This window comes from Aplidium turbinatum, chromosome 16 (genome assembly GCF_918807975.1).
Source record: "Aplidium turbinatum chromosome 16, kaAplTurb1.1, whole genome shotgun sequence".
Taxonomy (NCBI): Eukaryota; Metazoa; Chordata; class Ascidiacea; order Aplousobranchia; family Polyclinidae; genus Aplidium; species Aplidium turbinatum.
The window spans coordinates 17,249,207-17,272,281 of record NC_137487.1 but is presented as its reverse complement, the minus strand read 5'-3'; the positions used below and the strand labels follow the sequence as shown (position 1 = coordinate 17,272,281).

General features: G+C 37.5%; 2 protein-coding genes across 5 annotated transcripts in view; both read right to left on the bottom strand.

Annotated features, from left to right (window-relative positions):
• Positions 1 to 15,797, bottom strand: part of LOC145785579 (uncharacterized) — a 46,986-nt gene extending 31,189 nt beyond the window's left edge. Inside the window, exons 1-24 of one of the 4 annotated variants that reach the window (XM_082597239.1) lie at positions 15,604 to 15,797; positions 15,040 to 15,143; positions 14,384 to 14,457; positions 13,904 to 13,982; positions 13,551 to 13,606; positions 13,023 to 13,078; positions 12,434 to 12,486; positions 11,991 to 12,061; positions 11,738 to 11,793; positions 10,901 to 10,974; positions 10,168 to 10,265; positions 9,330 to 9,376; positions 9,019 to 9,083; positions 8,468 to 8,568; positions 7,701 to 7,741; positions 5,904 to 5,980; positions 5,471 to 5,568; positions 4,907 to 4,953; positions 4,431 to 4,498; positions 3,252 to 3,340; positions 2,809 to 2,852; positions 1,656 to 1,726; positions 1,018 to 1,118; positions 568 to 626 (exon numbers count right to left, since the gene is read on the bottom strand). In XM_082597239.1, coding sequence (XP_082453365.1) covers positions 568 to 626; positions 1,018 to 1,118; positions 1,656 to 1,726; positions 2,809 to 2,852; positions 3,252 to 3,340; positions 4,431 to 4,498; positions 4,907 to 4,953; positions 5,471 to 5,568; positions 5,904 to 5,980; positions 7,701 to 7,741; positions 8,468 to 8,568; positions 9,019 to 9,083; positions 9,330 to 9,376; positions 10,168 to 10,265; positions 10,901 to 10,974; positions 11,738 to 11,793; positions 11,991 to 12,061; positions 12,434 to 12,486; positions 13,023 to 13,078; positions 13,551 to 13,606; positions 13,904 to 13,982; positions 14,384 to 14,457; positions 15,040 to 15,143; positions 15,604 to 15,677 — 1,703 coding nt within the window. In that variant the 5' untranslated portion in view covers positions 15,678 to 15,797. Of the gene's footprint in view, positions 1 to 567; positions 627 to 1,017; positions 1,119 to 1,655; positions 1,727 to 2,808; positions 2,853 to 3,251; positions 3,341 to 4,430; positions 4,499 to 4,906; positions 4,954 to 5,470; positions 5,569 to 5,903; positions 5,981 to 7,700; positions 7,742 to 8,467; positions 8,569 to 9,018; positions 9,084 to 9,329; positions 9,377 to 10,167; positions 10,266 to 10,900; positions 10,975 to 11,737; positions 11,794 to 11,990; positions 12,062 to 12,433; positions 12,487 to 13,022; positions 13,079 to 13,550; positions 13,607 to 13,903; positions 13,983 to 14,379; positions 14,458 to 15,039; positions 15,144 to 15,603 lie in introns of those variants that run through there. The other 3 variants (XM_082597240.1, XM_082597241.1, XM_082597242.1) reach the window with 3 other exon arrangements.
• A 3,463-nt stretch (positions 15,798 to 19,260) lies between these two features.
• LOC145786015 (uncharacterized) lies at positions 19,261 to 22,805 on the bottom strand. Its single transcript, XM_082597704.1, has 3 exons — positions 22,659 to 22,805; positions 20,733 to 20,891; positions 19,261 to 19,711 (listed from the first exon to the last, which is right to left on the bottom strand). The coding sequence occupies exons 1-3, from the start codon at positions 22,760 to 22,762 to the stop codon at positions 19,516 to 19,518; spliced, it is 459 nt and encodes a 152-aa protein (XP_082453830.1). The 5' UTR covers positions 22,763 to 22,805; the 3' UTR covers positions 19,261 to 19,515.
• Positions 22,806 to 23,075: the final 270 nt, after the last annotated feature.

The following is a 23,075-nucleotide window of genomic DNA, read 5'->3' as shown; positions in this document are numbered from 1 at the left end:
AGCATGTGAGTGCGACTACGTCATCAGAAGGACACTTATCGGCGTTTCCGCACATAAACAAGGAGATTGGCCTCTTTGCCTTCCCCCAGACGTTAAATGCTAAACTGCTGGGTGTAGGCCAAAATACAATAAAAAAAATCATACCTGGCCAAAAGTGTTGCAGAATGAAATTACACACACAATTGCACATGCTAGCTAAGGTTCAACAAGTTCTGTTATAAAACTGCTCCGGACCAGCTGGTTGAATGACACAACGCATTTGAACAATGTTCAGATATTTGCATTTACCCAGACAGCAAATCAATTTGTAAACAACGGTTGTTTTGCCGTCAGGGTAGCTACCATTGTCAAGCACATAACATATTGCAATGTTGTTGTTTTGTCGTATCCAGGCTACGTTCGGGAGTTGAAAATTCAGATTAATTGGACGAGAAAGTATAGAAGGGAACGTTTGTGTCCACTTTCGGACATGGCTTTGAAGTGTTCTGCTAAAGCCACCACCGCAATGTCATACTCAATCATTATAATTCACAGAGCATATTATCCTATTCTAATAATTAATCTTACCTTGAATTTTCTTTAAAATCAGAAGCTGGTTTAAAAGAGACATCGTTCGAAAAGGCCACCTATAAGATAATACGTAAATATGAACCAAAATTCATCTGCGGGCACATTTCTATGAGTGGCAGAGTTTTGTTTTAACAATTAGAAGTGTTTATTGTAAAGTAGCCCTACCACAATGACAGGAATAACGAGTTAACTCTCAAAGTATTGTATTAGTTTGAGTTTCATTGTCGCTTGGACTTCGGAGCAATACACATGTAGACAATGGCGTAGAAACCTGCATCACCACAAATATCCTCGACAGCAAAATCTGTCATTTTTACATTGGAATTATTGATTTAACATCTCCAGACGTTGAATCAATGTAAAAATGACAGATTTGTTGCCTGAGATGCGACTCAACAATGCACAAATCTCTGCTCACCAAAAAGGTTCCAATTTTTTATTTCTCACCTTTGCAGGTTTCTTTACTCCGTCAACTTTTCCTTCTATTGACGTTGTTTTTTTGTCACTTGATGTTGTTTGTCTTTCGTTCGAAGTTGTGGCCATTTTTTCTAAAAGTTTAAACGACGTTTGGCAGCATGTCAACACGTTGATTTGCTAACGCTCATATGTCACTGTGACTGCAGCCATGATCATGTCTACAGATATTTTTTTTATTTACAATATTAATTTTTGGAACTTCATTTGAACTGAACCCTCTTTATTGTACCAGCTTAGTGACCGAGCGGTTGCGACTTCGGCTATGGTGCTGGTAGATCTGAGATCGATTCCAGGTCGGGTCAAACCGGAGACTTTAAACACGGTACCGATTTTGTTCTTTCTTGCATGACGCAGTGAGAATAAGTCTGGTAATAATGTGATGACATCGTAAACCAGATATAAAGTGAAAACTAAGCCGTGTTGCTAAAAGACTATAGCTGTTATAGAGCGATAATATTAATGCAACCATAACATTATTATAACTTTCTCTATTACAAAATCGCAAAATGCGACACTAAAAGAACACAATCCTTGTTATTTTTATCAGCAGTTTAGCGCGCATTCCAATTCAAGCAATTTCTGATTGTTGTTTTGCAAAGCACTGTTACCTCCAGGGTGACGAGGTGACTTCGCAGTAGATACAGCGCTTTGGGAAACAGTCTTCCTTCGCGGGGAAGTGCTAAATAAATAACAAAAACGCATGCTCGTCAAGCAGTGACATTGACACTATGGGTACTGGGTAGCCTACCAAACTGTACGTTTTATTGAATCACAATATGCGTGAAAAAGCAACTTTCTCGATACCCATCGCGTAATTATTTTGTTTTTTTAAATGTATTGAACTTATTCGACTATTATTTATATTTAGCCAAGTTATCTTTTGCAACAAGAAAAGACGACTTGGTCAAGAAGCTGTACAGTTTGTTGCTGAAGTAACCTTTCAGTGACAAGGTGCTCTTAAAATTGTAATCACAGAAGAGATGAAACCGTCTTAACATGATGGCACAATGCAATGACTTAGTTTACAGCACTAAACATAATATGTTGTTCCCAGTCAACAACCAATCAAGTCCATTGTAGGAGTAGCCTTCAGTGTGACGTTCTCCTGTTGATATGTAAAAAAATCATAGCCTGGTGTAATGGTGATCTCACATTCGGACATAAGCAAGCGTGCAATGTTATGTTGGGCACAGACATGGTTGTCTAGAGCAGGGATGTCCAACCTGCGGCCGCGGGCCACAGTGCGGCCCGCCTGATATTTTTGTGCGGCCCGCTAGACATTTTCACTCCAAGTATTATTTTGAACTTTGAATCTTAGCCTAATTAAAATGTACCAGTCAGTTTTTAGGGGCGCAGTAATAGTATAGTATGGAGCAACAGGATCATATATAACTATAAGACTCGAAGAATTAAAGCATGCGTTCAGTACTTGGGTAGCCTAGTTTTATATGCACCTATTTTCAAACATGAAATTAATGGTTTTTAATTGTTTTTTATGTACCGTACCTATTTTTCTTGCAATTTAATAGGTTCTGCGGCCCATTGAATTATTTCAAATGACAATGCGGCCCACTATGATAAAATGTTGGACTTCCTGGTCTAGAGTCTAGACAAGAGCTAAGTTATGTCAAACCACACCAAAATCAGTCATTTTTACATGACATTTTTACATTAAAAAGTCATTTTTACACGTCTGCAGACGTTGAATCAATGTAAAAATGACTGATTTTGCTCTTTGGAAATCAATCTAACAATACTTACTCTTCTGGCATGCCCTTAGATGCTGGCGACTGCATTGATTGTGACTGCAAAAAGAAACATTGCATTTTCAACACCTTCAGTAAAAGGTTCAGTGAGGATTGTGATGAAATAATTCCATAGTCGTCCAAAGCATTAGCGGGCTGATTTTTCTTATTTGATAAAATTTGGAAAGATGGAAGTTGATGTAGGTTAACTACCACGAAAAATCCGACACCCATCCAAAATAAACTGTGCGAATGCAAGTTTTACAACACATTCTATTCCAACGATATGAGCTAACATAATTGAATTTAACCAGTCAATATCTTTGTTGAAGCAAATAAAAAAAGTTCAAGTTTTAAAAAGTTCAATTTCTAAAACAAACCATGATCTACTAAAGCCTGTTGTTCAACAATATCGAATTGTGAATCTCGGCTAGGCCCATAAGTTCACAATTCACCCACCTTTTGTGCTATCTTTCTTGTATTGGAAACTTGTTTCTGGTCTCTTCCATTCGTTGAATTCTCCGAGCTAGCCTCCTGATCAATTACGCCTTCACCAACATAACAATAATCATAATTGCAATAAGTTCAATCACAAACAACAGTAGGCTACCATATCATACACAGGGCCGGATTTAGCTGAGGGGGGGCCGGGGCACTTTTAGATCGGGGAGCCCCCGTGCAAAAATTTTTTTCAAGCCTACGGCGCGAAAAAACACCTCTACGTCTACAGTAGCATTAATCCAGCACTGCACGGCATTTTGCAGAAACTTCAAAGGCTGAAAGAAAAAAACTAACACAAAATCACATTTTTTCCACGTAGGGGAACCCTTTAAAAGTCCGGGGGCCCGGGGCACCTGCACCCTCTGCCCCCCCCCCTAAATCCGGGCCTGATATCGTAGCCGAGTGGCGAGAGCCCTGGTACGGCGGCACTCGAAAGGGTGCCGGTTCGACACCGCTCATGAGCATACGTTTGTATCTTTGGCAAGACATGCTTGAAGGTTGACACGAAGATTGGCTTCCTTGTCTTTCCGTCCACTTAATCTAAATCTTCAATCACTAGGCCTAAGCCTATAGATACCAGGAGATCATTCTATTTAACCACACAGAGCAGGGAAGCGTCCCTGCCTCACTGCGAATAAAAGACATAACAATGGGTATAGTAGTTTACTGTGCATACTTCACAATTTAGATTTTAACGAATTGTTTTAGCTTCGTTAAAATCTACATTGTGAAGTAAGCAACGACCATGCTGCTAAAAGCGAAACTCAATCAATTATGTGCATATTTTTACATGCTGAATTCTGTCATAAAGCGGGTTTGAACTGTGATAAAGGTGAGTCCCACACTTGATCGAAGCATCGGGGGATGAGAAGATAAGGTTCTCATAATCCTAAGCCATCTGCACTAACGAGAGTAGGGGTGTAGGGGTGGCCAGTTCCTTTCTCTCGGCCGCCTTTCCTTCAGCGACTACGCCCACCCAATTTATTACACCCTGGGTAGAGGTGAGCAGTTTTTTCAACAACCAGCTTAAGCCGGGAGTCGAACCAGGATTGCATGATTGGAAAGCGAGCGCTTTACCCGCCGCGCCATCCCACCATATATTGCGATAAAAAGCCGAGTAAATTTTTTCAAACTCACCTGTTTGAAGTCCTTTCACACCACCAACTGGTTGATCGTGAGCGTGCGTGTTTCTTCGCTGAGATTTGCTACAAATGTAAAATGATTAGGCACGGATCTTTTAGAAACAGCTGAAGAAGCATTTTAATTCTCTTTGCTGACAATTTATTTTTTGATTAGTCGAGTGGACCAACTAATCATGCAAAACCGGCCAATAGCCACGATGACAATCGTGCTGTGGAGGCTGCATCACAATTGCCCAACTCCAAGCTTGTGATGTTGATAGGTTTGAAAGCACATACAATGATACATAAATGCAGGTTAAACTGTAATCTTAAATCTATTGGGCTTAATATTGCAACTAAAGAGTAAGTCTCCATGCGGAATCAAACCTGGGTCTATTAAACCAGCTACAACAAATCTATCAATTACTCAAAAAGGAAGCCAGTTTTAACATACCAAGATTCAAGTTATTTAGTGACAATGCAAAGACTTACTCTGCACTTGCTGGTCGTTTGGTGCCAGACGCTTGCACAGACTGAGACTGAAAACAAGAAAATATCTATCATGTTTCATTTTGCGCCCATTGTGACATACACATTACACAGAACAGTGCAGTGCAAATTATAGACAGCTGGGACGCAAAAGGAGATGTAGCCAGCAAGTCAACTGCTCCCAAATATATTGACTTGCCATTAAGCGTCTTGCCAAAGCACGGTCGCGTGTTTTGGAGCGGTGTCGAACAGACGTTTTTTCAAGCACAGGCGTTTTCACCGCTCTGCCACGCAGCTAAGATACAATACAAAGCGTATCGATGCACATTGTAGGCCTACTGTGTACAAAATTTTGTCATTTCATTTTTAAAGATTAAATTGTGTACCTACTTTCTGAAGCAAACGACAATGCTGCAAGCCAAACTAATGCCACATAAACTTTATGAAGCCACGGAACGACATGGTTAAAGCACAAACGTTGTTCATTTGTTGTTAACAAAATCTGACAAAAAATCATAAGCAACCATTTACGAGATCACATGTCTGTTTTGATTATAATGCACTCACCTTTCCCATCTTTCTGTTATCTACGCCACTGCTCTTCATGTTCCCCTGCGTGCCACCTGGCTTGCTATGCTTGGTAACATCTTCTTCTGTAAGCGGCTCTGTTGCAAAGAGAGTACAGCTCTGATGTCTAATGGTGATGATCAATCGTTTGATCAACATGTGAAAAGTGATAAACTACCCACTCAAGTTTACTTCAGCCAAACAGTAAACTCCTTTTTTATATTTTACAGGCGTTTAATTAATTTAAAAAAGGATTGATTTGCTGACTGGGTGGTTGCTTCAGTAAAATTGCAAATCATAGCGACAGAAGAGAAACGTTAAGACCGATATAAGTTAAGCTGAGGAGAGACATCAACCTAAAAAGTCAATCGTCAAACTCAGCGAAACAATCGCATTTGATACAAACTAATCATTGACAATGAACATTTTTTACCAACAGGAGATTCAAGAGAACTCCCATCTCGTTCGAAAGAGTGAGCGACAGTGTGACGTCTTTCGTTTTTGTCAGAGCTACAAAAAAAACAAATTTGAATTGAAACATCTAAAAATATTTTCTATTAGTTGCAGGGAGAATAGCTACAGTAAACAACTTACATTTTTAAGAAAATCCACACAAACATATCCATGCAGCTTACATAAGACACAGAGTTAAAACAACAAAAGAGGCCTACTTCTGTAGTTTGACTATTAAAAACTTAGAAGCATTTGGTTAAGTTTAGAAAAGAATCCCCAAAACAAACACTATCAAGCTAAATCCAAAGAATATTGGAAGGCCGGTTAGTCTGTAGTTTGTGTCAAACACAACATTCTCTTAAAAATGCAGCCAGTGGGCTGACTTTAGGCATGCCTAACCCTAACCCTTTTGCCAAAGCCCTTGGTTTGACTTATCACACTACTGAAGATTTGTTAAGGCTTTGTGACGACTACGTTGTGCATGAAACGCTAACAACCAAAAGCAGCTAGTCTTGGGTCTCATCAATCAAAGACACGAAACCCTTCTGCTCAATTTAGTTGATGAAAATTGGTGTAGTCGCTGATGATATGGTCTTCAGCCTATTCATCAACACCGCACTTGCAAGAGGCAAAGTATGTCACTTCAATACAACTTAACCATCGGTACCATAAGTACCACGCAGTTTAATTTGAGAGTGGGGACAAATGTTAATGATATTGTGGAGCAGTGCCGGTCTTTGGGGTGTGCAAACCGTGCAATCGCACAGGGCCTGCAAATTAGGGGGCCCGCAATTTACTCAGAAAATGCAGTAATTTTTGTCATTTCCAATGGAAAAAATGCAACAAAAGAATTAGCAACAAGAAAACATAGAGACACAACCTATTTCGTCCCCTGAACATTTCGTACCCTGAAAAGATCGAGAGAAAAAAACAACAGAGCCGAAGTCGCTGATCGGAGTTGCCGCAAAGATTTCAAAATTTCTCTCGATCTTTTCAGGGGACGAAATAGGTTGAAATTCGATTTTGTTGACAGCGGACAGCACCATTTTACAATAATATTCATACCCAAATTTTTGTTGAACATACTCTCAGAATGCCCCAAATTCAAAGTAATTGTACAAAATTTTCTGGGGAAGGTCCCCCCAAACCCCCCCGCCGCTGGGTGTCGCTTTCGGCGAACACACCATCAGGCAACGCCCGCCGACCGTCAAATCACCCTCCTCCCCTTTCAAAATACCTAGCTACACTATTGCATTGGATCATTGTCGTTGGGGCCCGCAAAGCATATTCCGCACAGGGCCCGAAATTGCCTAAGACCGGCACTGTGTGGAGTACTTGAGTCTTGCATGGACATCGTCTGAGATGATTTGCACATCTTGAAGCAATAGATGAGAATAATTCCACAAAGCGAGTTTGGAATAATATATTGTGGTGATGCAAAAAATAAGAAAAGAAAACGACTAAGGAAAACATGGGAAAGCACTGTGATTCTGTGAAGGATAAATCTAACAAAAAAGAAGCTAAAATTTGAAGATGCCAGCGACAGAGAGAAGTGAAGGGATTGCTGCAGACAACTGGTCGACCTTGATGTTTCTGCAAAAAGACCAAGCTTCTAGAAAGCAAAATGAATAAGGTGCACAGTGCACACTACACAAGAGCAAGGTGCACACTGCACATAAGTCAATCGTTGGTTGCATTTAACAAGGGTTGCATCTTGCATGAACTAAAAGATACAGAACCGTTACGTTGGAAGTTAAAGCAACACAACTTCACTAACCTGGTGGTATCAATTTCTGTTGCCACTGACGAGGAATAAGACTAAACAAACAAAAAGCTGATTTAATTGCAGGCCAAAAATAGAAATCGTAAAATTTTGCAACTTAAGATCAAAATCATCCTAAAATTGAATATGTACTACAAACTCCAAGTGAACATTTAAATGGATTTCAACATTTAACTATAGTAGCCTACGTTATATCTGGTACGAGATTTTAAAACCCAGTAATCTCGCGCACATTATACCTCAAACCGTAGGCCTAGATAAGACATAAACCTATGACTGTAAACTCAATAAAAAATCGATATATACGTTTTAAAAAATTATATATCAGAAATTTAAAACAACAGGTTTAATCAAATACCAAGCAAAACAAGTATTGTTGTAACAAACAATAGATTTAAATAATATGAGGCGTTCTACTGGTGCAAATTAAGTTAAACTATCACAAGATGTATACTGTAACAATCTGCTTTTATTCCGACCTTTCGTCAATCAGACACGACTGACTTCTTCAGGGGGCTAGACCCAGGTAGTGACTACCTGTCTAACATGACAAAACACAGGACCATGTTGCTGAAATCAACTAAACATGCATGTTTAGTTTGAAGATCGCAAGTTATTTTATAATCATTCAACTATTATTTAATTTGATCAAACTCTAAATAGAAATCAAAGAGACACATTCCCACGAAGAGTATCAAAGTTCAAGGTTCGCAAAATGTGAGATTCATTTAACTAACGGTATTTACAAGAAGTAAACTTACCTTAAATTTATCTTTGTTCCGAGCACCATTCGCATCCTGGATATTTTGCGCCATCTCCTCAACTTCGCTTCGGTTAAGCGATTCCTCCGAAATGTGATCATCTCAAAATAAGAAGAAACAAAGCAAATTAACTGAAGCAACAAGAGAATTATTCAAGACTACCAGACAGCTGGATGCCAATCGCCGTGATACTAGCCATGGATTTTCAAAATTTAACAATATTTTGAGAAGAGAAAATACTTTAAAGTCATCAATACAGCATCTCACTTAAAAAAACTGCTTTGCAATCAATGTAAAGTAGATTCAATTCTTTTCTGTCGAATGTGCTGAATCCGAGCACGCCATGTAAATACTGGGTGGTTTTATAGACAGAAAGTGAGATCAGAAACTTGAACATTTTCATGACTAAGTTGATCCTTACAAAATAAGGCAGTTGGTTCGTATTTTTCTTGCTACTTTTCGACTTGTTTCTAATTTTCTGTGGAAGTCGTCAACATACAAAACCAGTAAGTCTATGTTTGAAAGTCATTCAAAGTTAGATCACAACTTACCATGAGATGAGTGCCGCAATATTCTTAACAGCTGATGTCCGACTGTGTGATGTCCCTTGGCTTTACTGTAAACATCAGGCAAACGTTAATTGAAAGGAGTTTATTTTATACAGAGTGTTTTTAAACTAAAGACTGGCGCAGAAAAATCAGTCAGAAGCAAAGTCTTGGGCAAAATTTTACGTGAAGGAAAATACATCAAATGCAGTTACTAGTCACTAAAAACCTTTACAGGCTGTTTCTTTCACAGTTAGAATCATCCGACGGTTGTTATTCAAATGTATAAGACATATAGACATAAGAGATATATTTACCTTTCATCTTTTTCTTCTTTTGTTGTCTCAACAGGAGCCGAGTGAACCTAGGAAGTAAAATTAGTCCAATCAATTGTCGGCCTCTTTTAATTTAAGCAGGCGATAAATGAACCCCCTGAAGCCTCGTGTTACTGCCAGTTGTCTCTTCCAAAAATAAACTTTTCAAAGCGTTTATAAGTTCGGGTAAGACTTTACAGTACGGTATGTTGACGTTATTTAATGTAAGCATACGATACCGACAAACATCACGACACAAATCATGATAAAAAAAGAATACAAACAATGTAAACGTGTATTTCCCGACAGTCGAGTGTAGCAAGAATTGACAGCGATACCACGTGTTTCACCCATGAGGCTGGGCTCATCAGTATCGCACTACTTATTTATGCCACATAGTTCTCAACGGTTAGCGAAACACGATCTTCGCTGTTCTATAGTGAGTAGTCAGGTAGTGCTGACGCCAGGAAGATCGCTTCTTCTCAACATTATAAAAGTTATCGGCTATAAATCTAGCCCTTGTCAAGTATTTGAAACTCTGATCCGCATGTAAGAAAATGAAAAACAAAATCTAGATATGATCCAATTCAAAGGGTGTAACAGAAATACGACTCCTTTGGAATGCAATTACCTATTGACCAACGCGGTTACAAAATTTAATAAGAAAGGTTAAGATTTGTGTCCAACTAGGATCCGAAAAACTACTACGACCTTTTAAATTTAAACACCACTGACGACCTAGTACCTGATCTTTGATAACTTTTTTTTGTTTGAATCACAAGTTTACTTAACCGAATAAGTCTCACAAAATTATAGGCAACCATCCATCTATATACTTTACCCTGGGTACGTTTTTAAGCCTGCCATCTGAAGACTGTGTTTCACTTTTCACCATTCCAGGCCGTTTTTGATACTCGTGCACGGCAGAGATAACTGCATCTAAAATATTAAAAGTTATATAACCTGTTAAAGCAGCATTTCCTAAATCTGTGTTGTAGCAAATAGTAGGCTAGTAGGCTATAATAGTCCGCGCAAACTAAGTGCACTTTGGGACCGACTAGAAGATGTTTGGTTTAATAAGCGGGTGGGCCTATTAACCTTGGGCTTTATAAGGGTGGACTACTATAAAAACGTGTACAAAAATTTTAGAAGCATTCAAACCATTTATTAAAGAAAAAAAAAAACTGCAGTTCAATATGTTTGATAGTTAAAATGTGTGCCAGACTATGACTTGAATGGTTCATTTTCCTCAGTGATGAATTCGTGCGTGAACCGACAAGCTTCCAGAGCAGGCGGAGTTGGTTTGACTCTGGGTGTGTGGGCTTCAGCAAGGCATTTCAAGACTGTTCTCCATTCAGCGGCACCTAATGGATGGAATAATTCCCGGCAAACGACACTTCATCATCGGAAATTTCACTCTGTCAATCTCTTTAACAAGCTTCTACAAGCATGCGAAACTACCAGGAATAACCTTTTAAAGCTTTGTCAGTCCGAGGATACAGATTCAAGACCAAACCAAGTGCTACAATTAAATTATGTGTGCAGCTAAGTTACAAAGTAACAGCTATACCCACCGTCCGTCACATTTTCATTGCGGTGAGAAGCTGGCATTGTTTTTCGACTGTCTTCACCAACCTTGTCTGGTCTGCTGAAAGTAAAGTACACGCTGGTAATAATAAATAAGTTACTTCGATTGATTGTAGGAATCATTATTTCGGAATGAGAAAGCTTCTTGGAGAGCTCAATCTTAGTAGTTTCGCATAATTGTATATACTTTGGATAACTAATGCAGGTCTGGTCACCGAATTGAAGTTTCCGATTGTTGAAGTATTGCTGTCTGTGAATTATTCCCCCCACTACGTGCCCCTGAGTAGAAAGGGTACCCGGTCATCTGGTCGACAGAACGATTCATTTTAGGGTTAGTTAACTAACTTTAACCTAGCCTAACCCTAACCTAACCCTAACCTAAATGTCCAGTCGACCGAATGTCTTGTCGACCAAATGTCCTGTCGACCAAATGTCTGTCGACCAAACGACCGGCTACGAGTAGAAAGCAGTCCTTGAAATGTGTTGCTCAAGCGCACATTCCGAGAGTTAACCAGATCGTTTAGATAATGATATTTTGTATGACAGCACGAGCGGCTGACCTTCAAGCGTTATTTCACTTATTGAAAGCGATGCCTGTGCTAACATCTTGATACGAACAAAGCAAGACCATCTACAGCGCTAACATCAATCAATTTTTTCAAAACACTTTTTTAACACTTCTCTAGTAACGCAAACCCATCTTTCTTAATAAAATTGAAAGTCTAATGTTCTACTTGTCGAATAAATTAAAGTTCTACGCAAATTACTACACTATTCAAAAAATATATAGTCTACATTGCTTTTTAAGCCACAGTTTAACTTACTCGACATTTTCTACAGTGGTATGTCCATCAATGTCAGTAATTTCTAGAGAAAGTGTCTTGAAATATAATAGAACGTGTTATTCGTAATACAAGCCAACAATACAATAAAGTCTAACAAGTTAACAACAACTGAAAATCTCCCTTCAGAATCAGCGCATTTAAGTCATCTTCTTTATCACACATTATATTACTGTACACAAACCCATTTGGTGCAGGTGTATGACTAGTGAACCATATCCATATCATATCTCACCCGTGGTATAGACTTGTTTGTCGGTGCAACATCTTTGAAGGGAACACTACCATCAGTGTGGAATCTGTCATCTAAAAATAAATAAAGTCAATGCACAAGTTTTGATAAACTTGAAATATACGTAATAAAGCATGTGTCGCCCGAAGTTCAAATGGATAACCACCCAGCTCAGTAAACAAAGTTAGGGCAGGATCAAGCAACATTGGTTCAAGTATCAGAATGTGCGCTTGAGTATCGTTTTTTAAAGACAAATAATCCACTTTATCAATGAAGAGAAAACCAGTTTGTCAGCCTCGGTGACTTGGTCTGCGTCAATGATTTCAAGCTAGCAGAAGTTATGAAACTCACATCAGGTTTCAGGTTGTAATGAAGATTTCAGTCCGAGGATACTCAATCGGTTCACGTGTTTTGGGGGTATTTTTAGGGGGTTGTGGGGTATTTACCTGACGTCCGACGTTGCTGGTGCTCTTCCTTTTCGAGAATCTTATTTTTAAAGCTGAAAATAAATCGACAAGTTGGTGCATGAACTTGTGAAAATAAGACTTGTTTCACGTTATAGCACAACGGAAGACGGATTACGTTTTTTACACTTTATACTGTAGTAGCCTGTTCCATAGTAGGCCCATACTTTACAACCAAAAACGATTTTTCATTAGGACAAACAAAATGGTGGGGAGAATGATTATTATTCAAGAAATCAAGCTAAATTGTGAATGTAGAAAGTTATATATAAATAATTGCTGATGTGAAAATTGTATCAATCCTTACAGCAGAAACTAACGAGAATGATCCACAGAGCTTTCTATCTGACGTCAGATGATAACTGTCAAGCCACATCTGGCGTATTGATAGTGTTTTGGTGTTGGCGTGTTGGTTTGGCGTGTTGGCGTGTTGGCGTGTTAGTTGGCGTGTTGGTAGTGTTTCATGTCCGGTAGATTGTTATCTACCGGACATGAAATCAATGTTGAAACTGCATAGCCTACCCTATCATATGATCACCCAGCCTATGCTCACACGCCTAGTAAGTTCTACCTAAAAGTTCTTTTTAAATCTTCATCGCTGCCTTGTACTTCTTCCAAAGAATGCTTCTGAAATACATCCAACTAAAGTTAAATTGAACCTTTTTCAATAAATTCAGTTTTATTTCATCGCTCGGTAGTTTGGTTGCGCAGTGAAAGAATGCACAAGATTAAGGTATACCGGTACTGAAAATAGATCGCTTAGCCTAATCCTGAACACATAGCATTAGCTAACTTTACAATAGTGTTATGCCAGCAAAAAGTTTTTATAAAATATTGCTAGAAGGAAGGCCAATAGGAGACGGAATGACATAGAAGAAAAGATTGGTACCACCTGGATGAAAACAGCGAAAGACAAAATAGTGTGAAAACATTATAATATAATGTTTTCACACTATCATATTATGAGAAGATCATCTTCCAGCAGTAACAAGACCAAATAATGATCATGAATTGCCTAAATATCACGAACACTATATTTGATTTGAATACTCCATTTTGCAGTATAGCCTTACGAACAAAACGGTATTACGTCACATACCTCGTTGCTTGTGCTTCGTGTTACATTGCCAGAAACTGCATTTGTCTCAGAATGGTCTATATTAATAAAACATAAGATAGTAACTGTGTTAAGTCATCTTTAAATATAGATAATAATAATTAGCAGGATATCAATTAATGTTATTAATTTGGCAACCCAAAATACTGATGACGTTTATTAGCCTATTAGCTTACATTACATCATAAAAACATTAAAAGTGCCAAAACGTGAACTCAATTATGAACATGAAATAAAATAAAGAAACTAAAACTAACGTAATCATTTTAGAATAGCTTTGATACAAACAAACTGAAATAACAAGCAACAAAAACTTTTTTTTTATCAAAACATACATTCTGGTGATTTTACACGTGCTTTTTGGTGTCCTGTCCTATCTTTGCTACTGGTTGGTTCAGCATTCAAATCATGCCTCTGAAATTAAAACTTATATCAAATATTTGACTGGAAGGATATTACTGAATCTTATTTTTTCTTGGCACTCAGTAATAAAATGGATTCGAGTAATAACGGCGCTACATGGCTGCATTGACACTGTCTGATGTGTAAAACGCTGAGGAGCAACGCATATCTGCGAAGAATACAGCGCCATATAAAAACAGATTACCATATTTACAGAAATATTTTACTATCTTGGACCAAAATTAAAGGTTTACAATACGTCTAAACTCACGACTCTCTTAAATGATGATGTGGGAGATGCACTTCAAATTTATCAAACGTCAAAAAATCTGCACAAAATAGCCTCTTGTTTCATAATGTCTACTTTAATCCTGTAAAATTGCTTTCTAAAGAAGTAGAGTACACCGACCCACATGCAGTGCATTTTCCTTATCTACTCCTGGGAATCCGCTATTTTGTTCCACAAAGTCAGTTTCACCCGATTGCTCTGCAATTAAAACATAGCCTATGGGACTCTTACAGTACTAATTCTGCCAGGTGCAAGAATTATTACAAAAAAATAAACTCTCAGTTTTAGGATTAGGTTAAAATTGAACAATTAAACGCTTCATATCTGCAAGAAAACCGTTAATGCGACTACCACTGGCCATTCCAACAAAAAAATAGCAACCACTGAAGCCTAATATTCACTTAGTAAACATTATAACATTCCTATCGTTGAAGAAAAAGATGTGCAGTATAATCTGTTGGGAAAAAAGTTTGATTGACAAACATGAGAATATAAAATGAGAAATTGACATTTTAGAAAGAGAACAATAAGCAACAACGAAAATAACAACACACTTTTTCCCCCACAGCTTATGCTCCTTTTGCTTCTTTGTTAAATCGATGGTCATGTTCTAATGCTTACCTTCCAAACCCTTTTATACAATGACATCATGCAGTAAAAAGATTTGCGTTTTTTAATGCATCTGTGAGCTACTTTATTGCCTGTGGTAGATTGAAATGATGTCACGTTTTAGAAAATAGCAATTATAAGAGCTGACAAACAAATCAACTAAACAATTACCTTTTTCTCCATCTACTTTAGGTTCTGACGATTGAGGATGTAAAAATTCGTCCCATATCTCCAACTCACGTTGGATATCTGTTACACCCACCAAGGACTCAGTTCTATTATGCAAAAGATATAAGCCTAATTTTTATCGCGTTTGAGTGGTAGCCTAACGTTTGAAACAAGACTAAAACACATATTTAAAACAAGACCGAAAGCTTTGAATGAAATCGTTTTTAAAGTTTTACATTTTTTAAAAAAAGTCGATTTTCAGAAAACTAGACTACTACAATAGACAAAAACGTCAATTTTAAACATGATCTATTTCAGCCAATTCAAATTTTGACAAACTAATTTTAAATATGGTCTCAGATACTTCAATATCTAGTTACGTAGTTTAGTAATCACTTTTATTGTGTCTTTTTTACTGCGATTTTTATGTAAAACTTAATGTTTCGGAAACACAGCTGTCTGAAATCATCAAAACAAGCTCTTCAGTATTGTTTAATCTACTTAATAGTTCCTTGTTGAATTTTATTGGAAAGTTACTTTTTAAGGAACGTAAACTACTTTGCTTACTGTGGAATCTCATCACTTGCTTTGTCAAATGACACTCTTCGTTCTTTGATTTTTGTTTCTGAGTTTTTAGGCATGGCTGCTTTTCAAATTATACACTGCACCATTCTTGGAAGAACGCGGCAAAATTGTAATTTGTTATGTTCCCATTTTTTTGCATTACCTTAGTAATTTTATATACCATGAAAACCCGTGATTTAGTTTTCAGGTTTGCAAAATGTTTCCAGGCATTGGAAAAAGTTCAATTTTTAATTATTACGTCACAATCCGCATTTGAAACGGTGATAAAGTTTAAACAAACAATGGCGGTTGGAAGCCAATGTCTTCTCTTGCAAAACCTCTCACGAGGCACATTGAAGCAGAGTAGCGTTGTTAGACCGCTTGGTAGGAGGTAGGCTATAGATGATTCTTGTCAAGAAACTGGAAGAAGACAGCACTTCTTTGTTCATATAAATAGCTAATACATTTGCATTCATTCCGGATTCATTTTTGGTTGAAAATCACTTCTTTTGTTGAATGCTGAATGACATTTCATGAATGTTTGGCTACATTCACTAGGTATAGTGTTGGCTGCATAGCCGAGTGGTGAGAGCCCTTGATCGGAAACCGAAAGGGCGCCGGTTCGACACCACTCAAGAGCATGTAGCTCTGTGTCTTTGGCAGGACACTTACAGACATGCCTGAAGGTGGACACGAAGATTCCCTCCCTTCCCGTCCACTTAATCTAAATCTTCAACCACCAGGTGTAAGCCTGGATACGACAAACAAACAACTAGGTATAATTTTAAACAAGCTGTTTATTTTAAATATAAATTCCTCTACCCCTCAACAGTTGCTTTTCTCTCCTACAATTTTTATTGTAGCTACGTCAATGCCTTGAATTAACGTCTGTTGTCATTTTTTAAATGAGTTTTGATGGCCGAGATCCCTCATTGGCATTGGCCCAAGTTGTCTCTAATCGGCTCTGTATTGGTTGGTAGGTTAGTTTTGAATCTTTGTCCTCCGAATGACAACGCCTTGATAGGTTATTCCAGGTAGCTTCGCATACTTGTAGAGGCTCTTGACACAAGACCGGTTACCGAGATTGACAGAGTGAAGTTTCCGATTGTTAAAGTGTTGTTGCAGGGAAATTATTCCACCCATTAGGTGCCACTGAATGGAGAGCGGTCCTTAGAATGCCGAGAGTCGAACCAGCGCCGCTTGATCTTGAAGCTTCTTCGTTCACGAAGTCACGCGCTAAACAACTGAGCTATCCAGGCGGACAATGTTACTTGTGGACAGAAGCCGGAGATTACTGCTGGAGTCTTGGGTTTCTCCAGTATAGTCCGAGTAGAGTGGGGGTCTAAAATTTTTTGAGAAAAACAGGAGACAGATTGGAACCGGAGTCTGATTTTTGCCAGTTGATACTATAGTATATGCTACCCATACCTACCCTAGGCTACCATTAGATATTATACAGTACTATTGTCGCTTTTACCATTTTCTAGACCTCTGCTATGTTTGGCATACATTTTTTTTCGTTGTGATGGTCAGAAATAAAACAAACTGAACTGAACTGTGAATTCCTGTCATTAGTTAGTGTAAACGTCAAATGTATGGGGTACTTGCTATTTTTGTGTTCTTTTATGTTTTTATTTCCAAGCAGGCGGTAATTTTTTTATTTAAAATATGCTTTTTTTCATGACAGGGTATAGGAAAGTTGTAACAGAATAAGTTGTGGTATAAAAAATCTAAACTTTAATTTACGGTTTACGCTTGAAGTCAGAGTGGAGTTTAGAGCCAATATCTTCAAAATATTTGTTGCAAGAGTGAAGTTTGGAGTCACAGAGTTCGGAGTTGGAGAAGAGCAGGAGTCAAAAAAACTTGAATCCGTACTCCTCTGTTCCGTATGAAAAAAAGTCGTTATTTCTGTTTATTGTGGCCATTGCATCATGATTGCATTGATTTTAATCAAATACTGGAACAACACTGTGGCGATTGACAACGCGAATCTTAAAGCTCCATGCAAAATTTATTTCAAATAAAATAGAAATGACCTGAATGTTTATTTGGTTGCTGCATTGCTTTGTCCTCTTCAACTTATACTTGTATTAAGCTACATGGAAAGTAAATGAACGCATTGCAACTGTGGCAACTTTTGTGTTGGGTGATGTCTTGAGTAAGCTACCTCTTAAAGTTCGTGTTTTGTCGCTTCTACTTTTTTAATTTTTAGTTTGTATTGCCTACTATGTGTTATTTTCTAGTTTGCACCTTTGCGTTCTTCCTAGTATGATATGCAAACTTTTAATTGAATTGAAATTAAATTTATTTGATTGAACTCAAACACAAAACAAATGCTTGTCTGTAGTGGTGTATTTACAAGAAGAAAAGCTTAAACTAGAAAAGTACAACCAATAACAGCATTTCAATTCTTTTTACAACAGTGCTACATAACAGTTGAAAAAGTCATAAAGGATCAGTGCCCATTGAACAGTCGGAGAATTTTATAGTTTGTTTGTTTTTACTTCCCTTTAAAATTGAAGTTTAAATAACCAACATCAAAAAATTTCAAAATATTCTTCATTCAAAATACTAAATGCGCATTGCGCAATGGTAAAGTGATGCTATGACACGGACCCAATCCCATGTATATGTGGCAGCAAGCCCCAAACAGAGGACCATCTTCATGTGTGCTCCCAGTTTATCACGGTAGGCTACAGCAAGTGCTGGAATATACAACTTCGTCGCAATAGAATGTATCGATCTGTGGTGCACTGTATCAACCAAATTTAGAAGACTCCATAGAAGAAAAAATTCAGAGACTGATAGTTAAACTAACATAAGACAATCAAACAAAAAACAAACAATAATTAATTTGTGAGTATGCGAAAAGTATAATTGTTTGACAAGTTGAAACTAGTTAGATGTCTATTAAAGCACACAATGTTATGCAATTGATTGAGTTTCGCTTTTAGCACCATGATCGTTGCTTACTTCACTGTGTAGATTCTAACGATCTTTTTAAGCCTGATGCTGCGAGTTAGTTGTACTGTATATTGCCACAACTAACTCGCAGCATCAGGCTTAAAAAGATCGTTAGAATCTACACAGTGAAGTAAGAAACAATGTTATGTAACTAAGCAGTTCGCAGTGCAACTCACTCCGTAGACACACGTCTGTCAATATACTCAACGTGAAAATAAGGATTTTCATAAAAATAATGATCCTTGGTTGTAGCCAGCGAATGCGCTTGAGTAATTTTTTTTTAAAGTTCCAACGGAAGAGCTGTTTAACGCTTTCGTTTCGACAGCAGTTTCTTAATTTTGTTTCGTTTTGTAATAGATTTTTTGTGTGCAATTTTGTTTTAACTCAAACAAATAGTTTTCAACACCCTCGACCTACAGCTTATAAAATCAGATCTTATACGACGGGCAACACTGCTTATCGTACAGCATGTAATAACATTCTACATTTTTTTGATTTTGTATTCCTATCTCCAGTGATGCCATCACGCACGGCGACTGCATTATCTCAGCTTCAGATTGGATCGGTCGCTAATCTTTCTATTCATAAGAAACAGCACTCATGCGCACCGGTGATGATTGGAAGTTATATTATTATGTAACGGTCCCTAGTTTATGTCATTTGTCATACTTACTGTAATACTACAGTAGATACGTGTGGTGTGCAAAATTATAATTTTAATTTTCTCCTTGAAAAAAAAGTAGACAAAGTATGACGTTGCCAATTCGAGACGACAAATGTTTTAAAATAATAAAACTTTAAAATCTCCTCAAGAAAACTTTAAAATCTCGCTACTTTTCGTTCAATGAGTTTGAGCACAAAAATATAAAAAGAACGTTGTTAACGTTTTGACTGCTGAGTTTGACAACGATATTCCATTAATCGAGTCACAACAACATTTTCATGACTCAGTTATTTGCGGTCAGTGACCAATCGTTCTCTAGGAGAGTCGAGCTGCTGAAGTAACGCGGTGATGACGGAACTGTCCAGGCCTGACGGCATAATGACGTAAGCATTGACATCGTCAGAAGGTTGAAAGCCCAGACTAGTGACGTCTCGCGCTACGTCGATTGCATCGGCAGAAGGCGATCTCTTGCTGGCTTGCATTCTATGCAACAAAGAATAAAGTTAATTTTGCTTTTCCTCATTGAAGCAGCTGAGAACTTTGACAATGGACCTTTCCAAAGAGCAAATCAGTCGTTTTTTACATTGATTCAACGTCTTCAGACAATGAATCAATGTAAGAAATGACTGATTTGCTGTCTAGGTTCTAACACATGGTTTCAATTAGCGACAGAGGACGTTGTAGTGTCTTTATAAAGACTTTTGTTCCACTTGCTCTTGTTGATGTGTCAGAGCTACAGTGGAGTTCGTGGAGCTACTACTTAGTAAAAATATCATCTTGTTCTCTCTCCCAGCAAAATTAATATTTTTAACATTCATAAACAAATTATTGGAACGCTTACTTTTTTCTTCAACTATATGAAGACATTTGACCCTAAAAGTGTTCCGGCTATTACTTAAGATTACTTGCCTACGTTTTACATTTGTGTTAATAATAATAATTGAAGCAGTGGTAGTTGCACTTACTACACAGATACGCCACAGATAAGAAATAAGCAATGATAGCAACCTTAATAAAAATTATTATCAACCAAAAATGATTTTTAGTTTTATTTGTCCTTCAGACGTCAGTTAACAGAGAAAGCATTATCAAACCTACTGGAATGACTGAACACCAGATACTTCTGTGGTTTAGATGTTTAGAAGCCTACAACAGTCATGTGGCTAGAAAAAAAAACTTTAGGAAGGCAAAAGCAAATGTTGGGGAGAGAGAGCAAACGTCATTCAACATGAATTACAATGCTATTAAAACGTTATAATAACATTAAAACATATTTTTGGAGGGGTAAGATACATTTTTAGAGGGATTAATGGCTGCGTTCCTGGCCTATGATAACAATCTGGTAGAGCTTCAGCGTACGACTTGTAAAATGTTCAAGTATAGTTGTGACTTAACAAGTTTAGTGTTTTGCAGGTAGATAGGTGTTAGAAAATCAACCATTATTCCCACAAAATCTAACCTACAAATTTAAAAACAATGCATTACTTTGCGGTTAGTTTCTTACCGTTTGCCAACAAACATGGTTTTCAATATATTTCTCATGGCCGCGCGGTCGTACTGCTTTGATCGCATATTCGTGTAGTACTGGCTGGAATACCTCTTCTGGGGAACCACCATACCACCACCTGCTTCAAATGGTTCTTCCAAGGAAGCAGCGACGCTTCTACAAAACAGATAATCGTTTCAAAATTGGCCTATGTTTAATAGTGTGATCCTGTATTTCCTCAAACTGGATCTATACCGTCTCGAAATATATCAGAATTCACTCTCTGTGGACTGGTCTGCAGCAATAACCTGTTTTGATCATTTTTAGAGATCTTGCGATCGGGTTTGCGCAAACTGGTTAGAACCGGCTGAATCCTACCTTTAATGTTTTAACCGTTAAGGTAGCAAAAAATAACACCTCTTGTTCAACCGTAAAACTTAGGGCTATGTTTGCTTCTAAACTGCGAACATGCAGCGTTTGCATCAAAAATATGAAAAGGAACTCTTTTAGATGCGTTTGCTCCCCTTGAAACAATCCTTCAGTTACAGTCAGTCGCGCTGACAGCTGGTCCAGAAGATATACTTTTGGACCCAGGCCTTGGATAATTTTAGGGGCTCGTAATCTTTCCAAGTGACCCGGGAGCTTGACGAAACCACCTCGTGTTTGTTGGATATGGTGCGTTTTTCTTAGAAGTATCTTGGTTAGGACCTAAAAGTCTCACTGGTACCGGGCCAAACTATCCTCTCAACGCCCTAGTTACAGTATTGCGTCTAGATTAATTTAGTTTGCTTCCTTTGATTTATACAGATAATTGATAGCAACTTGATGGGATTGAATTGCAGAATTCAAAAACAATACAAAAATAAAAGATAACTATATAAATTTATTTTATATGTTGTTTTTGAATTATGGAATTCAATCCCATCAAGTTTTTATCAATTATATGTAATGGTATTCAAAAATTATCTCTCTACCAAAGCTATACTATTCCTTCGATTTAACAGCAATTTCAACAGATTGAAAAGTAAAATACACTTTTACAATCAGCTTGAACAAATGCAAGCAGATACACGATATCAAACATGTAGAAAAATGGCATCAGGGAAAAAGTCTACTAACAATTAAATTTATTTCATCAAAAAGAAACAAAAAGATCTACGTTATCTAGTTAGAAAATGAACCTAGTGTAGTCTAAATCAGGGTTTTTCAAACTTTTGTAGGACACGTACCACTATTTGTGAAATTTTTTGGGCCACGGACCACTAATTTTTCGTAAACAACTTGTCATATCGCCACGGACTACCTGTGCAGTCGTCACGGACCACCAACGGTCCGCGGACCACAGTTTGGGAAACCCTGGTCTAAATAATGCCAAATAGATTGATGGAATATTTGGATTCTAGTGTATGTGGTTGAGCGATCATCCTTACTATTATGGTACTTTCTAGTTACCAACGTATCAAGTGCAATAAACCATTACCTGCTTTCTAGCAACGTTTTTGTTTGGAAAATGTGACAAAGGAATTCATAATCTATGCATAACCTAATTTAAACATGCATACATAATAATCAATGCTATTCACAACAAGGATATCTGTAGATAAAACTATACAGAGAAAGCATTGAATAAATGTATCAGACCGTTTATTATAAATTTCAATGAAGAATGCGGCCTACGCATGCTTTACCTTATTCAAATAAACAAAATAACATAAGTATTGCATAATTATTTAGATGCAAGATTAATTGCAGAATACACTGCAAGATTAAGTTGATTTTTTTTGCGTTTTTTAAACCTACAGTAAAGTGTGCTGGGAATATTATTTCGTTGTGGAAAAAAAATTTCTATGTTAAGTTTACGCTTAAAAAAAATATCAAATTTTGTTTCACTAATGTATAACTTGTATTTCAAAAATTGTATTTTTCATTTAAAATCGATCTCACCTCAGTGCTTTTGCGTTGTCCGATTCTTTCAGGATTGACGCCGCATGGCCAAAGCAAACAAAGACAAAAACCGAGGCAAGGGACAGAAAAATAAAATGCTTCATTTTATCAAGAGTTCCGTTTACTGTATTTAATAAATGACACGTTCTAAAAGTTCCACAACCTAATGAAACATAAACGACTGATGTGACATCACAAAGACGAAAAAAAGCAACAGTTGTGACGAAATTGATTTGTGATATAAAATGACGTCACACATGACGTTCTTGACTGAGTATTAAGATCTTGCTACACTATTTAGGTCTAGCATGACAACCGTCATATCAAAATCGCATTCAGTTAAAACGACACATTCTGTATTGTAGTAGCCTGACCATCTTTTTACTTATACTGCAAGTAGGCAACCTCATCCATGGT